At 30.4% G+C, this 18,709-nt stretch overlaps 1 protein-coding gene across 1 annotated transcript in view; it reads left to right on the top strand.

Annotated features, from left to right (window-relative positions):
• Nucleotides 1–18,709, top strand: part of dmpd (F-box protein dampened) — a 52,845-nt gene that overhangs the window by 22,866 nt on the left and 11,270 nt on the right. Inside the window, exons 3-5 of the mRNA XM_075374410.1 lie at nt 3,344–3,423; nt 11,787–11,955; nt 15,971–16,166. Coding sequence (XP_075230525.1) covers nt 3,344–3,423; nt 11,787–11,955; nt 15,971–16,166 — 445 coding nt within the window. The remainder of the gene's footprint in view (nt 1–3,343; nt 3,424–11,786; nt 11,956–15,970; nt 16,167–18,709) is intronic.

The raw sequence follows: 18,709 nt of genomic DNA, 5'->3' as shown, positions 1-18,709 counted from the left end.
TCACTCATTATTTTTAAGTTTTGTTTTTTCTTCTTGGCCTTATATGACTAACTCTGCCTGAAGTTTACAAATGAGATTTTGAATTTCAACCCCACTTCATATTGTTGATATATAATGCTAGGACATTCTAGGCTATCCACTAAAGGGGCAGCTGAAATGTAATGCACAGTCATTCATAACTAACAAACGAAAAAAGATAGTCAAACAAAACAAATACGGCATAAAAGTATATTTTATTTGCTACAAAGACTTATATTAATTTTTCCATGTATCACCATTTATAAATGAATAGCTACTCATTTCTTCTGACTGTGAACCAGTTTTCTCATTTCTGAAGAATAGTGGTGTCTTTCCTCAATCCACGCCCTCACTGTGTTGTTCTTTAGTTCATCATCCTTGATGAAGGGAATATTCTTAATATCCCTTATTAATTATTGAAAGAAGTGAAAATTACAGGGTGCAAAATCCTGGTCAGTATGGTGTAGAGTAGGTTCAGATTACAACTTCACAAGAGCCTCAGCGGTCGCATGTGGTATGTGTGACCAATCATTATTGTGTTGCAGAATTATTGTCTGTGAATCATTTATCATGATGCACACCATTTCCTAAGTTGTCTTAACATCTATATGTTGCATAGAATTTATAGTCGATCTGGTTCCCATTTAGTTGGTTATATAAAAGCATTTGGGAAACCCAGTACAAGTATCAAGAGAATTTATTTTAATTGTGGTGAATCTTAATATTGATATTTCATGATCTACTGTTTTTCTTCTGTGTCATAATGATGTTACCAAGTTTTTTCCCGTCACAGTATTGAAAGGACATCATCTCTCTTGTTACAATAATGTTTCAGAAGCTATTCACATCATTCCTTTCATTGTCATTTGTTCTTTTTTGTGAGTTCGTATGGCAGTTAAGTGCACCTACTGTGAATAGATTTCACGATAGTCTAGTTGTGGAATAATGTGTTCTCATTATTTTGATATGCCTTTCCACGTGGCAATGCACTGTTTTGTGATGGAAAGTGATTGTGAATCTATTCATCCACCTCTTCAGTATTTGCTTAACAAATTTCTGATGCACAAAATTTTATTGTCATACTCAATACTTTGATCAACAGTTTTATCACCGTAAACAGTTTTTAGATTATGAATGTAGCTATTGTTCACTTTTTCTTCGGTTAAAATTCAAATGCTGCTTCTTGTCTTAGACATGTTTATAGGCATTTTTAACACCATAACGATGGAAGTAACAGTAATTGAGGGGGATCCCCTCATGACTGAGGGGTCATTGAGTTTTGGAATTTTAATAATAGGGGAAATGGAACTAGAAGATGGTAGCACCTGTTGCTTTGTGATATTTTGTTTCCCAGTACAGTCCACTGTGCATTATATTTCAGCCACCTCTCATATTAAAGTCAGTTACATAAACTGTACAAGTCTTACGGGAAAGTTGTGCTTGAAAGTATAGTATCACATTATACATTAAAAATTCTTTAATTTACCTTATAGTACCACCTGTTTTAATAGCACTCAAGTGAAATTAAAGTTTAGATCTTAAAAAAAAACCTTGTTTTTAAAGATGTACATCTTAGAGATGACCAATTAAAAAAAGGAAGTTTCCTTTTATGCCACATGAACTTATTTTCTGTTTGTTGTTGCTATGAGTTGGAATTTATTTTGAAAAGGGCTATTATTATGGATTAAAACATTTTTTATGTACATAGTATTTTTTTTCATTGTTTCATTTTATACTTTTTAACGAGTACTGGAAATTTCAGGAATTTTTTTTTAAATAATGCTTTCCAAAGACAGTATAAGACTTAATGTCTTATACTGTCTTTGGAAAGACAGTAATGATTTCAATTTGAAACAAACTGTACTCGTTTCAGGTAAAACTCTTTTTTTCAAATACGCTTGAACATTAATTTTAATTAAGTTAAAGGAACATTTAAATCTCACCAGTAATGTAGGAGAAAATAATAGTTTTTACCTGTAATTTAAAAATCCTCTAGAGTAAATTGTGACCTACGGAAAAAACAGGTTTTAATATCGTATAAGATTATTTATAAAATTAAATAATTCAGGAATAAGATTTTTTTTGACATACTGTAGTGCTGTATTATCAGTTTTAATTAATGATTTCAAAGTATTAGGTCACTGCTTAAGAAAAACTTGGGAACTTTAGTTCAGCATGTATTACCAACTAACGTAGAACATATACTCAAAAAGCAGATTCTTCTTTTTGGAAGAAGATTCTGTAGATAGATTTTTCTCGTTTCAGCACTTATTGTCATTATTTTTGTATTTATTCATATTAGCGCAAGAGTCTGAGAATTACAGTTGCCTTAATTTTATTCTTTTATGAAGATGGGATGGATTTTATAGCATGAAAAATGATATTTCTAGTATGTATAACAGTTCTTGAAGGCTTGAATCAGTGTTTTTTCTTGCCACTAAAACTTATTTCCCATCATAAAGATAAAGAAAAGAAGTTAGATAAGTGTAAGTAGATGTAAACCTGTTAAATTACAGATAAATTTACAGTTAAACAGTAAATATATACTGTAAAAGTGCAGCTAAATAATTCCTGTGGCATGAATTAATATAGTACAAACACAGCTGTCCAAAATCCCTTTACTATGACAGAATTTTAAATTCTTTTTTTTTGAAGCATAGAGACCTAGATTTTAATTGTTTCATTAGAGTAAGAAATTTAGACTTGCTCCTTTTATGGCAGAAATAAACTTTTCTTTATTGGTTATTACGTTGCTTTTTTTCTGTTTATAAATTTTTTATGTATGTGTTGCTCTGCACGTTTAGTTTTGTTTTAATGTGTCTTTGAAGTACATATGATAAATAATAAACAATTTTAGAGAAATAGTTAAAATGATATTGTGGCCAAGTAACATAAATCTTATTTGTTAAAAAAAAAGATTCATATTTATTATTCCATTAATATTTTATCGTGTTTTATATTTTTATTATGAATGCTTGTCAGTATGTTTTATGTTTGAATTCAGTTGTGTTTTAGGTATACAGCCACATGCTATTATATTTATGTGTATCTATCTTGTATATTGTTTACTCATGTGTTTTGTTGTATCTATTTTTTTTAATACTTATTGTGATCTTATCAAGATTAGAATGTAATGACTTGTGGCAATTCAAAGAAGTTTAATTGTGGTTATGTACACAGTTAATAAAAAAGTAGTTTATGTGACAGTCTTTCACTATAAAATAGCTAAGCATTTTTTTTTTCATTATTATATTTAGTAGTCTGTGTGTTATTCTATATTTTGTTATATATATACACATTATAACTTCTTTTCTTTTTTTTACAGGTTTGCAGACAGTTAGATCGTGTATGTGGATCTATTTTAAATTCTACTTTTCAGCGTCTGCAGACTCAGATGTTGCATAGGTACATTATTTCAATCAATTCTTCATAGCGACATAATTATTTATCCACCTATCATTTTTGATTCACATTGTTGTTTTTTTTATCATTAATTATTGGCATTTTAATTTAATTGTGATAACTGCAGTTGCCATTAAAAAATGCTTAAAAATCATTTACGGTCTTTATAAGATACAAATTTATTATTTGCTCCAGTAGAAAACTGTTTGTTCCAGTTAATTCATTTATTCAGTAGATATAGCATAGAGTATAGCCATAATCATTTTGTGATACTTGGCAGTAAATTTATATTTTGATAACGTTCTGTAGGCGATTTTGTTTTGGCTAATTCAGATCTCTACAATCCAATTTTATTTTTATGTAGTAAACTGTGTAACCAGCATTGTCCAAAGTTTTCTTCAGTTTTGGTAGTCTAAACAAAATTTCTGGAATGATAGTTTTTACAAATAGAATTTTTTTATAAAAACATAATATTTTATGTATCTTTTAAATTTTATTTTTATGGTATTTTGCTCATATAAATTTTTTTATGTACTTACTATCATTGACTCTGCTGTTTATTAATTTGACTGAGAGAAGAGATTGAAAAAATTGTATTCTTTTAATCAATTCTTCAAAAGAATTCACTTTTTCATACCAATTTTCCTGCTCGATTGATGAAGGCTGGGACAAATAGAGATTATTGCCAACACAAGTCCAGTTACAATTATTTATTTTACCATTAATTTCCCTATAACTTTATAGACTTACATGATTAGTTCATTAGTCTTCATTTTGTACTGGACGAGAAAGGTGACACTGGTTAGAGGTGCTTTACTTGAGGGTAATAATGTCTTTTGTAGTCAGGCATTTCAATAGGCATGTAGTCCTTATATATAATATATTTGGGTCAATGAAGAATGGTATGGGAAATACCTAACTCCTCACTTTCTGCAGTAAGCTTGGTATACAACAGACATGTCAGGAAAGGAAAATTGTTTGAGTTTGTTCCCCTGTACTTAAAGACTGACTGTTTATTTTAATGTATGTATTGTCTTTTGTCCTTATCAATATTACAAAATTTAATATGCACATTTATTTAAATAATTATTACTTTTTATGTATCATATTTATTTTTAAAAATAACCATCAGTTGCTCTCAATGGTTATATTATGAAAATGAACCGCCACAGATGCCTAATGCTAGATACTACAGAATAGCCTCTATCAACAGACTCTTCCTCCTGACTATAAACAGTTAGTTTTATATTCCCTGATCTCAGGAATTCAATTTCTTAGTAAAATACATCCTGTTGCAGATACTGGACAGTTGATGAAGTTCTATTAATCAAATAAATGTTATGAGTGATTATTATTGTGTTATTAAAAATGTATATTTATATGATTAAAAATATAAATACAGGTGATTCAAAGAAACGGGAAATTTAAAAAATTAAATAATATTAATGAAAAATGATTTTTGAAAATGAATTTTATTTCATGTAATTGTACAAATGTTGCCATTTTAGGATACATACATTTTAGTTTGTTTTTTAAAGATGACATCTTCCAGGTGACTCTTCTTCGTAAACACTCACGAAGTCTCTTCATTAAATTGTTCATGGTTTGTTGTAACATCTCAACTGGAATTTCCGCAATTGCTTCTCGGATTTTTGCCTTCAGTTCTTCTGTTGTAGCAGGTTTACTGTGGAACACTTTCCTTTTAAGGTGACCCCCACAAAAAGTAATCGCAAGCTGAGAAATCAGGCGATCTGGGAGGCCATCTAATGTTACCATTTCGTGAAATGACACGTTGTCGAAACAATCGCCGTACAGCTGCCATCGATATTCGTGCAGTATGTGACGTTGCTCCGTCTTGTTGAAACCAAGCTGTGTTAAGAATTGGTGGAAATCTCTTTTGAAGGTTTCAAGCATGGCTACGTAACGAGCCGACGTCACTGTAATCGCAAGACCGTTGTCATCCTCAAAAAAATAAGGGCCTATAATACTGTAAGATGACATAGCACACCACACGGTCACTTTCTGGCTGTGCAACGGACGCTGGTGTAGCTGCGTAGGATTTTCTTGTGCCCAGTATCTGAAATTTTGCTTGTTAACAAATCCACTGAGGTGGAAATGCGCTTTCACAGTTCGTAAACAAACTCTTCGATATCATTTACCTTCTGAAGCATTACATTACAGAATTCTGCTCGCACAACTGCATCGTTTGGTTTCAGTTCCTGGACGATCTGCAACTTGTATGGATGGAATTGCAAGTCCTACACTTACATTCTTCGAACACTTGAACTATGCAATTGTAAATATGCTGTGGGACGATGGATTTACCGATGTGGACTTTGTGTGACAGCATCTTGTAAAGCTTGAACATTTTGTGGTGTACGGACGGTTCGCTCACAGCCTGGAGGTTTCTGTTTCATTGCCGAACTAGTTTCCTCAAAATGAGATATCCATGTTTTAATTGCATGTGCTGATGGAACACGGTCGTGCTGTCCCAGATTAAAATGACGACGAATTTCTCTACGCGCTCTCTCCACACTGTCATTGTTTTTGTAAAACGCTTTGATAGCAAATGCACGTTGGGCACCACTCCAAGGATCTATAACAACTAGATGGCAGGTTAGGTTAGAAAGGCTGGCGCCACTTATCAAGTGGTACCAATCGCCCACGGCTACCAACACAACTTTCAAAATTTCCAGTTTCTTTGAATCAACCTGTATAATAATATAAAAATAAAAATATAAAGTAAGTATAAATGTATTATGTAATGTATATGTATTAAATGTACAATATATTTATGCATTCTTGACTCTTGTCATTTTACATCCTTTGAAACTGATATTTTTATCTCTGAGTTTTACTTTCTGTTGATGACCATTGTACCAGGGGAGTGTACAAAATTTTAAATGCTGTATGTTATAGGGTGGGCCATATTGATGAAACGCATTTAAAATATATTTGTGGAGCACAACATTTATGAGCCGCCTCATTTCGGGAATGAAAAATGTTTGTAACATTGTGTTGTACTGCTCAATGGTGACAATGACGTTGTCATTATGTTTGTTCATATGTTATATTACATACTATGTTGTATTACATGTTTAATTAAATGTATATTTATTTTAATGGACAAAATTTATTTTTATGGCATAATTGCTTAACTTAAAATTATTTTTATTCAATTTTAATTTTAATTTTTGATTTTATGCCTTGATGTAATATTTTTACATATGTAAAAATTTTTACAATTTTAATTAATTTTTTAATTTTAATTTAACTAAATAAAAGTCTAAAATACAAAGATTAAAGGTTTTAAATTTTAAATCAGTAAATAAATGCAGATGTTATTATATTTTACAAAGTTTGTAATGTAATTTGAGATGAATATATAATGCAGCTAATGATGCGAGTAAGTCGCGAAAGCCCTCCTGCATATATAGTGAAATAAGGTAAGTCATCCTACTTTATTTATTCTGTACTTTGATTGAGCTAATAAAATAAATATATATAGTACAGAGGAGTATGACTGTTAAAAGAATTAATTTAAAAAAAATAAATATTAAATGTAATATATACATATTATGTATTAATGTAAATATAAATGTATATGATAAAAAATTATGTATTAAAAATGCCAAATTATTTTGTGAAGATTTATTAAATAACATTCTTATTTATTTTATGAAAATCTACTTTATTTTGATAGCTTTCTTTATCTAAGTGAAATATATATCATTTATTTATATGTATTCATCGTTCTCATCATAGTGTTCTCGTTTCCTTTACCATATATTTACTACCAAAGATTTCCTGAAAAAGTTAAAAATTTCATGTTAAATTTAATTGAGACAGTGATAAAATTTGACAGATTTTAATTAAAGTAATTTCCAGTAGCATTTGACCTAGTGTTGCAAGCAAATCTTTTGTTTTGGTAGTACAGTGTTGTGCTGTTTTTAAATCAGTTAATTTAATAGGTATGTAAAGATGAGTTGGCTAAACTGTTGACCCTAAACATAAAGAAAAAAGTTGATATGGACACCACATGACTTCCTTGTACCTGTATTAAATTACATATACACACTTTTGCTGCACTTCATTTAAACTTATTTCATTTGAAAGTGAGATACAATCTTCCAGCTCTTTAATAAAGTGGACAGTTACACAATTGCATTGTGGTGGACATCACATTGCATGATTTTGTGGCGTCCTTATCAGCATTTTATATTAGTTTATATATTAATTTTGTTTCATGTCGCTCAAGTAGTTATGTGGTGTAAGTGAGAACGTGTCAGATACATAACCATGCTGCACACCTTCTTCGATTTGAATCCAACTTCATATACATATACATTTTTTTAATTGAAATATATTGATTTATTAATAATTATTAACCTATATAAAAATGTTTGCATTAACACAAATAATATCTTATACCACTAATAACTTCTGATTTTTTTTCATATTTTTGTTATTGAATTATTATTTATTGTAAAAAAATTTTTACAGTCAGAGGTTAATAATTACTAATAAATCAATATATTTAAAGTAAAAAAAAATATTTGTATATGAAGTCTTGGATTCGAACTGATGTGCCTTCCTCGTAAGATCCAATTATTCCATTAATTAAAATTTTATTTGGCTATAATTCTGGAACCAATGAAAATAAGTACCACTTATGATATACCGTTGAAAAGCTCTCAAGGAGGGCTTATTACTGCAGTTAAGAAAAAGTCCAAAAACCAGATGTTTTGGATTTTGGGTTTTTTTCACCCAGCTGATTGCAATCAAAAGGGGAGGTGCACAACTATATGTTAACAACAGTCCTAAATGCAATATTTCAACATTCTATGGCTAATTGTTTTTGAGTTATGTGAGGTACATATGTGCCGCGTCATGCCGAAACTAGTCAAAATGGATATTTCTGTTGAAATCTGAAATTTTTCGCCATCACAGTACTTTCTTTACTTCATACAAGGAAGTAAAAATAGTGATAGAATAAAAAAAGAATGGAATTTAAAGATAAATTTATTATGCTGAGGAGAGAGGACTTTTTTTTTTCTTTTTACATAACTGCCTAACAGATAGAATGAGTCTGAATGGAAAAAGTTTCATTCTGTAAAAATAGCCTGTAAATGGCTAACCATATTAATACTGTAAGTACACGTTTTGGTATTTCAAAAAGCTACTTGTGATCAGCAAAGAACTTGAAGCTAGATGTTCTAAAAATAAAATGTGGATAAGTTAGGAATATACCAAGAAGAAATAAAAGGCATGGGTGATAGGAATATTATGATGGATTGATTGATTGAATTTGGCAATAGACAAAGGCAAAATATAAAATGATTGCCCTTTTTTTTTGACTATGTCGTTTTACATCCTTTGAAATCGGTTTCCATTTAGAAATATGCAACTGATATTTTTTATCTGTGAATATTACATCCCACTTATGTCCATTGTACTCCAGGGGATTGTACAAAATAAAATATTAAATGCCATTTTAGGAAATAAGTGCTTCAGAAAATTTTTGTAGAGATGGATAATTATGAAAACACTGATTTCCAAAGAATTAAATGAGTTTGATGCTGTTTCCTGCATGTCTAAGTTAAGTCAATTCTAAGGGAATATTATATTAAGACAGAGAATTACCTAATGTAAATGAATTAAGTGCACGTAATCAATTGATGATCTTGATGTGTTAGTCGATAAAGTTGCATCATAGAAACTGATCAATTTGTCACTGTGTGACAAAATATAACTAAATAGAAAACATAAATGTTTTCTATTTAGTTTTTTATCAAAGTTTAGCTCAAATGTTTATGATATTCATGCTCTAGAGGTAGTAAGTAATTTTCGAGTACTACTATATTTTTTGAAATATAAATTTATGCTGAATTATCTATAAGGATGTTTTACCTTAATTTTTTTCCAATTAAGAATTATTAATATATATATATTTTATATATATATATATATGTAAATTTAAATTCTTTTATTAATAAGGTTTTATTTATTTAACTTTTTATTATTTTCATATAAAATAATTATAAAATTTAGTATTCATCATTACTAAATAAAATAATGTAAGGACTAAGTATAATTATGTCTCCAGTCAAATAAAAATAAACAACATAAAGTGAAAAAAATTTACTATACACAAAATTTACTTACATACTGCTTATATCATGACACCAGGTTGTCTATTCCCGTTTCAAAAAATAGCTGTCAAAGTAACCATCCATTTCTCAACTCATCTATGCATTTATCATTGCTTTTGAATTATTGAGTAGTCAGCCAATTCTTCTTTGTGAATAGGTGAAAATCAGACTGCGCCAAATAAGTGTTATAAGGGGATGATAAAAAACCTGCCTTTTAAATTTGTTTTACATCTGTAGTACTAGCAGCAATGTGAGGCTGCGCATCGTCATACAGAAAATGATCCCTTTGTTAGCATCTCTTGCTGTTTATTTTGTATTGCTCTCTCAACCTTGTCAGTATTTCACAGTGAATATTGCTATTGTTATAATACTCAGCGTCAAAATTGCTACCAAGAAAATTCCCTAATGACCCCAAAATACTGCAACCATTTTTCTTCTTTTTTTTTGCAAGAATTGGTTAGTTTTATTTTTTGGGCATCTTTGGTGAGTATGTGTGCATCCATGTTTAGGACTCTTTTGTTTGATGTCAAGGAGCCAATATCCATGTCTCATCCCCAGGAACAGTAGTATCAAGAAATTCACTTCCTTTGTTCTTGATATTGATGAAGAAAAGTCAGTACCGCTCCTACTGTTTGTTTTTGTGATATCTCTAAGTAGTTTTGGTACCCACCGTGCACAGTACTTTAGAAAACTCTGTCTGCCTGTAACAGTTTCATAGAGAATGGATTTTGAAATTTGAAAAAATTTTCACTAGTTCAGTAATTGGAAGTAGCACTTATCATGAATGGGATGTTCATTTTTTTTCAACAGGTTCACTTAAAATGGAATTTCACCTTCCTTCCTTGTGATGATATACATCATTTCACCATTCCTTGAATTTCTTACACATTTCTCGCAGAACCATCATTCATTATATTATTAATGCAAACTACACACAGTTGACAATGGATCTTGGCTGCAGATTTTTTTTTTCTACTTGCAAAAAAAGAATGACACCATGTATCTTATACGCCCCAAAAAATGGGAGCAGCAGTAGTCTTCTCCATATTTCACTATGTACTACTTAAAAGTACAGAACAAATGAATACTCGAAAATACTTAAGCTTAGTTGATATCTACTATACATACCATTTGTCTTTGTGAAAACCAGTTTGTTTGTAATGCCTAATTGAAGATTAATTTTAACCTATGTATTTTATAATTTTCTCATCCCCAGAAAGACGTAGGGAGTGTATTCCAATTCTTCAAAATTCAGTTTATTGATTGATTGGTTTGAACAGTGTGGTGAACTATTTGCTTGAATGTGTTGTTATTCAATAATAATTTAATCGACAATTGACCTTTATATTTGTGAATTTCTGGTTTCAGCTTGTTTTCCAACATTTCACTGTAAATCGCGCTGCGCTGTTAATCATAGTCCCCTTTTCTTTGAATTTTCTAGTATAGCCCCTTTAGCATCCCAAAAAACAAATGTGTAAGCGTGGGCAGATTTCAACATGTTTGAGCTTGTGATCTCAGTAAGCTGCCTTGGTACCCATTGCACACTGATTTAACAGAAGCCAAGCTCATTGTGAATGATGTAATGGGCATCAGAACATGACTGATGTTCAAAGAAGATACTACTACCTTGTTGACTGTCCAAGTTCGGACGAACTAGGGAGGGCAGACTGCGCTGCCATGAAACCCTGAGACGACTGTGTTAAGCTTTTTAGCGTGGGCTGGTCGTCTTGGGAGAGTTTAAAAAAAAAAAATATAAGAAGTCTCCAACATGATAAAGCAGTCTTTATATTGTGATAAAAGTCTTCAATGAATTTTTGCCCCTTTCACACTTTCTGACCAAGGGAGATCAGATCACTGCTTGTTGTTTCTCCTTGGTGCAAACTGTTAGTGGAGTGGACATGTTTACATTCAAATAGCTGGAAGGCAAATGATGCGATTGGGAAATAATTTCGCACACGTTGCTGCAGTTGCACCAGTTGTAAGGATGCACGCGCAGAAGGCAATATAACAACCTTGAAGATGTGTTATGACAAAAGTGTAAATAATTTTTGAATTGTCCTTGTAGATTGATAGATCATACTACAGGACTACACAGACAGCTTGGTATAGAGATTTAAAATCACAAGATATGAGTTAAATTATTGTTGATTTAATTAGATGTAATATTTACTTATTATAATTTTATTATTCCTATAATTTTTTTTTTATTTATAGGTTCCAATCGATAAAAGCAAAAATGCCGAGAAGAGAATCTGCTCGTAGAAATCATCCACTTGCATGTGAATCTGATATAATTGAAACATTGCATATGAGGCTTACACTTCTACAAATGTCATTTGGCAAACATATTGAGCGTAAACATTGTTGTTTTTTTGCTGGAGAGGTAATAATAATGATAATAAAATAAAAAGAAGCTAGTTATGTGAATTTCATAAGTAAGCAGTAGCAAGGTGATATTACTGTAGGTTAAATTGATGTGATCATTGCAAAAGAACAAGTTTGCATGTTCTTTTTGTATGGAAATATTGAAGAATTGGGAAAGCATATTTCTTAATTTATTATTCTTAGTTCATACAGCAGGAATGTTATGCTACAGTTTATTTTTTGTACAAATCTTCTAATTTTATTATATTTATAAAATTTAACTCTATAATATTGACCTATCATTTCATAAAATCTCATAATTATATTATAAAAAAACATAATATACAACATTATAAAGAACATAATTATATTGGCTTATTTTCTTTCTTACATCGCTTTTATTTTTCAAAAGTTTTTATTTTCTTATCTGGAGTCTTGAATTCTTTAAAAATAAATGATTCACTTTAATTTTTTTAGTGTAATGTTATTAAAACTAGAAATCTCAATTGCACTATATACAAATACGATATATTTTTGTTTTGAAAAGTATAAGTAGCATCATTGTGGTGATTTTGAATAGTGTTCTCTGATATTTGTGTAGGTCTGAAACAACTTTTGAAGTATTTATCATTTCTAAATTCTTGACTTTTTTTTGCATGAGTACATGTAGATGTGCTAATGTTTCTTCATCAGCAAATAAACTTCAATAGCAGTATTCTTGTATTGCCCAGAATTTAGGGTCGTTGCATCGCTACACCCACTCACTCTGATCATTTGGTATATTGTAGTTATGCTAAGTTACATTTTATTTTTTTTGTAGTCTTCAGATTTAATTTTTTTTGTTTTAGGCCTCTTAAAAGTTTCTTTTCCTCAATCTGTTTTGAGCTTGTGTAATCTTGTTTTTATGGTAGCATCATTTCATCTTGTCAGCCTTTCATATTTTTTCATTAATATTATACTTTATACAAAGTAAGTAATGGTCAAATTTTATTAATTTCCTCGAACCCTCGTCGTAGGTTCTTTGTATTCTTTCTGTTGATATATAAATGGGGATGCTAACTAATTACAAAAGCATTGCTGTTGATTAAACATCTAATCTGTTGTAGTTGTTATGCCATGTTTTTATGGTTTCTTATATGCATGCTAGATGAACACCTTTATAAAAATATATATTAACATTCTGACAAAATATAGAAGTATTGTCATCAATCATAATGATCTCCTTATTACATATAATGCATTTTAATGCAGTATTGGATTATACTTTTAAATATAAATTAAAGTATTATTTACGAATGATACTGTGATATTTGTACTGGTAATACTTCGGATAATGTGTTTTAATTCCTTGAATGAAAGTCTATTATGCATAAAATATTGGTTAGATTATAATTACTACCCTTAACTATTAACAAAACACTTCATATTCCATTCTCTAACCACTGCACCCAGTACCTTTATTATTAGTATAGATAATGAATTAATTACAAGAGTTGATTGTACCAAATACTTAGGCATTATAATTGATTCTAATATGAGGTGGGACTGTCACAAACTTTAGTTAATAAAACAAGTACATTCATTACCTTTGTTCTAGGAAGATTAATTAAGCTATTAAGTCATAAAAATTTATGCACAATTATGTATGGTTTATGATGTAATGTAAGGAATGTTAATGTGGGGTTCTGTAAACAAAAATGTTTAACAAAAAACAGCCAGTACATTGCGTCGTTTCTTAGAATGTTTACAAGAAACTTGTTTTCTTGTAAAGCTATTCTGCAGCTTTTCCATGTGGCGGTTAATACTATCTATACAAAGTCTGGACAGCCAAATTATGATCCATGCGCACGATTTTGATCTCTAGTCGCTCATATAATTAGTCTTTAAATTCTATATTACTTATGGTCAAAACTTATTCATTGATGATAGCATGGTTAGTTAGTCCATTCACAAATTAGACAATTCATTTCCTAAATAACAACATAGATGGGGCATAAGTGTGTAAAGTTGGGGATGTTCTGTGATGCTGTAACGCATTACTGAATAAAAATTTTTTTGTATATAAAGGTACAAAAGATGATGAGCTGAAAGAAATAAAATGACTGGATTGGGTTATAGTGTTGTAGTGACGCTTTTACAGATGTCTGGTTTACTGAATAAGAAATTTCATTTATTTTCAAAAACTTTTTCACTTTGATATAACTGACAAAATATTTATATTCTTGAGGTATTTTCTTAACCGGTACACTTTGCCAAAAATGAAAAGTTATTTCTGAAGCAACGAAGCAAACATGATATGGGAGTGAAAAAAATGTTTAAGAAAAAACTTTATGCTGGTGCTTGGTTTTAGATGGAAAAATCAGAAAAAGCAAGATCTGCTGCTTTCATGCTGTTGCCGCTAATGAAAGGAAGAGTAAAAAACAAGGTACCACCATGTTGATTACAAGTAAACCTACAATGATTTCATGGGAGTAGTAGGCACATCAAATCAAGTTCTATTTCAGTACTTAGATGACCAAAGAGTATAAAATATTGGAAGAAAGGGTAATTTTTAATGTTTTTTGTAGACTTGTTCTTAATATATGTAACAAAATAAATATTGATAAACCCCTGTCCAGGCTAGACTGTACAGTGGCATTAATAGAAGAACTATCCCAAGATTGGTTAAATCATCAGGAAAATGGGTAGGTGCTGTAATTCTCAGAGTGATCAGCCAAGTGGTAGCACTGGTGGAGACAGAACCCTAGAAAATATTTTTGAAAGATTACACTACACGAAGGAGAAAAACTGTTGTGTATGCAGTAAGACAAGTACCCAAGCTGGAGGTAAACACATGAATTCTTCTTACACCTGTAAAACTTGTAGAAGAGGTGTGTATACTAAGTAATATCCTTTGCATACCTGTGAATTTGTGTATCCTGTGGCTATTTCCAAGTGTTGGGTATGTGAATATGTTTTATATTTTTTGTTTACATGTAAAAATTAATATTGTGTTAGTTTTACAACTAGGATTTATTTTTTTATAATCTGTATAAACATTTGTATTTCCAAAAGTTTAAGAACACTTGAAGTTAAGAGTTAATGTAATTTGGCCTTCAGTAAAATATATGCTCATATTTTGAAATAAAAATTTAAGATAAGTGTAAAAAAATGTGCGTTTTCATTCAAAATTAAGTGGTTTTCAATATTAGGTGACTTATCTTATGCTATTTTTTTGATGTGTCAGTTTGTTTGGAAAATTCAAAATTGTTTTTCTTAATTTACTGTTAGGTTTTTCTACTTTCTAAATAATTTTAGTTTGCAAGATAGTAAAAAATATTTTAAATACTAGAGTAAACCTTTCTGAATGTAATTGTAAGAAAATGATCAAATTTTGTCAATAATTAAATAATTTTTGATTTTTTTCCCCAAATCACTGCAAATTGCACAAATCAGAGTTGGCATTTTATGGTAATGTAAATGAAAAAATTTCTTACATTATTTTGCATACATATTTGAAAAATACTCTGGCACTGAAAGGGTTAATTTTCAATTGTGTCCAGGTTAAGTTTTATACAATTTTAAGTTGTGTGCCTGCAATAAAGGATATAGGCGTTACATTGTTTATTACTTTTATAACCTGTTATCAGTAAATAAACAAATAAAATAAGTTTTTGAATTACTTTAATTAAATGTAAATCAATTGCGTTAGTATTTCACTCATTCATGAATTTTTTCAAAATTTATGGTGTTAATATTTTATTTATTTTTCTCAAGTATTAATATGAACTAATTTATTTAACACTTTGATTTCTAATATCAACATATTATATCTGAAAATTTGTGTTTACTAGCAGGAGTATTGAATCTCTCAGTAAGGTGATGGTCAAGTATTACCATTGTTTACATAACAGTAGTAAATATTTTTCTTGGAAAAATTTATAATATTTTTAGAAAACATATATCTAGGTCAATGATTGGTTTGTGCATGATTGGTTAATGCCTTAGTGTTTTATATCCTATTCTCTTGTGATATAAAATATTTTATTTTATAGATACTGGATGAAGTTTATCGTATTTTACATTACATTAAAGTAACACCCAAATTAGCTCGTCCATATAAAGTAACCGATGAGTTATTTGATTTATCTACAATGGCTATGGAATACTTCAAGGAACACATAGAGCCAACACTGCCAGAAATCGCATATTTTGGTACAGATTTTCTGGATTTTACTGGTACATTACCTTGTAAGTAAAAGAAGTTATAAATATAATTGTATTTTTAATTTATATTTAAATAATGGATTCTGTTATGAAGCAATTTTACAAATTGGTTTTTTTTTTAATTTTATTTTTATTTCATTATACGAGGTGCTACCCAAAAGTTCAGGGAATTTGAATTTCGCGCGCGAACCATTGCTGGTACGACCTGCTGCCGCTAGATGTGGCTAACAGTACTCTTTGTGAATCGTGTTCCAACAGCTGTGACTGTGAAAGGCTGCATTGTTGACTTTTGTGCGGTTTTGTAACACTGTGTTTTACTGCTTCGGCGAAGTTCTAAATGGCAGATTTTAAAGAACAAAGAACCTGCATCAAATTTTGCTTCATGCTTAAAAAAATTAGTGCAGAAACCCATCGCATGCTTGTGGAAGTATTTGGTGACAATGCTATGAGTAAAAGTAAATTTTTTTTGTGGTACAAACGATTCAAAGATGGACGAATGACAGTCGATGACGATGAGCGTTCAGAAAGACCATCAACAAGCGCAACACCAGAAAACATTGCGAAAGTGCGAGAGGCTATTGTTGCAGATCATAGACAGACAATCTATGATGTTTGTGCAATCGTACAAATGTCATATGGGTCTGTGCAACGCATCTTGTTGGACAATTTGAACATGAAATGCATTGCTGCAAAATTCATACTGAGACTATTGAACAGCGACCAGAAACAAAATCGTGTAGCTGTCTGTAGTGAATTGAAAAATTCAGCAAGAGATGACCCTAACTTCATCTCCAACATCATAACTGGTGATGATTCATTGGTGTACGGGTATGACCCTGAAACCAAGCAGCAGTTGTCACAGTGGAAGTCACCAAGTTCACCATGGCCAAAAAAGCATGCCAAGTTCACAGCAACGTGAAGTCCATGATGATTGTTTTTTTCGACATCAAAGGCATTATCCATAAGGAATTTGTTCCTCTTGGTCAAACTGTCAGTGGGATGTTCTGTTGTGAAGTTTTGAAGTGGTTACATGAAAGCATTAGGCGCAAACGTTCAGATCTGTGGGGTAACAACAGCTGGGTTCTGTACCATGACAACACGCCCACACACACATCGCTAGCCGTTCAGAATTTCTTGGCTTTCAAAAATGCTGGGATCACTGTATCAATGCCCAAGGGGATTACTTTGAAGGAGACAGTGGAAATTATAAGTTATGGTAAGCTATTTTATTTTATGTTAAAATTCCCCGAACTTTTGGGTAGCACCTCGTATAATTTTCTTGTGTGAAGAACACATGAATGTCCTGAACAGTTGTACATTCCCTTTTTGATGTACATTTATATAAAACAGATTCTTATTATCTAAGCTTTACATTATCTAAACCCATACATTAACTATGATGAAAAACATGTTTCGTTTTGTCAATAAGTTGGTAGACATGATTGGAAGCGTGGAAAGTGTTAATCTTTCTTTCCTTTCATATATAGAGCAAGAACTCTGCATACTTTCCTATTGATTCTACAATCAAGCAAGGAATGTGGTATTTCCATCAGATATAAGAGGTTTAAATTTATCTGAAAATTATATTTTTTAGAGTAAAATGTATTAAAGCATTAATATTTACTTTTTGTAATTTGGATCATTATTACTTATTTTATATAAAAACTTTAGATATACTGATAACTCAGATCAGAAAGTTGTAAGAGTAAACATTTAAAATTTGATGGCTAAGATTAGAAATTAGATCAAAAAAGGTAAACTCCAGAATAGAAAGAAGTGATACAGGTCTTAGTTGTTTTTCAACTTTTATGTAGAAGCTGAGATAAAAGATACAAAAAGTAAAATTAAAAACTGGTAACACGAAGAGAAAATATATATTTTATTATTATGTTATTTTTCTTTTAGCAGAACTGAAATAAGTTATATAAATGATGAACATATGCATTCATTTATGCAAGAATAATTTGTGTTTGAAAATAATTAAAATAAACCAAATATAATAATGTGTATTAAAGGATGTTGAAGATGGTTGGGCCAATAGGGAGTTGAACATTAAGACAACATATTGCAAAGGAGTTGAGTCCTAATTTAAATCCTAATCTATTGCTTAGGCAGTAAAATTGCAAATGGTCATTATCTGAGGAAATATAAAAATAAGGTAAACACAAGGGAAAAGAGCCTTTATTTGGAAAAGAAATTTAAGGACATCAAACAGGTTTAGGAATAGGTTTGAAATTGAAGAATATATATTTTTGTGAAGTATGCCATAATCATTTATTTGTTTTTGTTATGTTTGTTTTGTTGTTTTAAACATCAAAAATCATAAGACCAGAAAATTAGTTGGATTGGTAGAATGTTAAAAATCACTAAGCGGACTAATAAAATTTAAAATGAACAGGTTTTATGATGAGCCAGAAATAGGAAGCCTGAATAAGATTCTTATTAAAAGAAGTTTTATGTTGGTAGGTCACTAGTAATTCTAACATGCTAGCCTCCAGTGTTGTGACTGTTACATGTTGTATTCCTGAACTTGTTATTTGGATTATATTATCATTCCAGCCTGATTT

Source organism: Lycorma delicatula, chromosome 9 (assembly GCF_047948215.1).
Source record: "Lycorma delicatula isolate Av1 chromosome 9, ASM4794821v1, whole genome shotgun sequence".
NCBI classification, from domain to species: Eukaryota; Metazoa; Arthropoda; class Insecta; order Hemiptera; family Fulgoridae; genus Lycorma; species Lycorma delicatula.
This window is presented reverse-complemented; position numbering and strand designations above follow the sequence as displayed.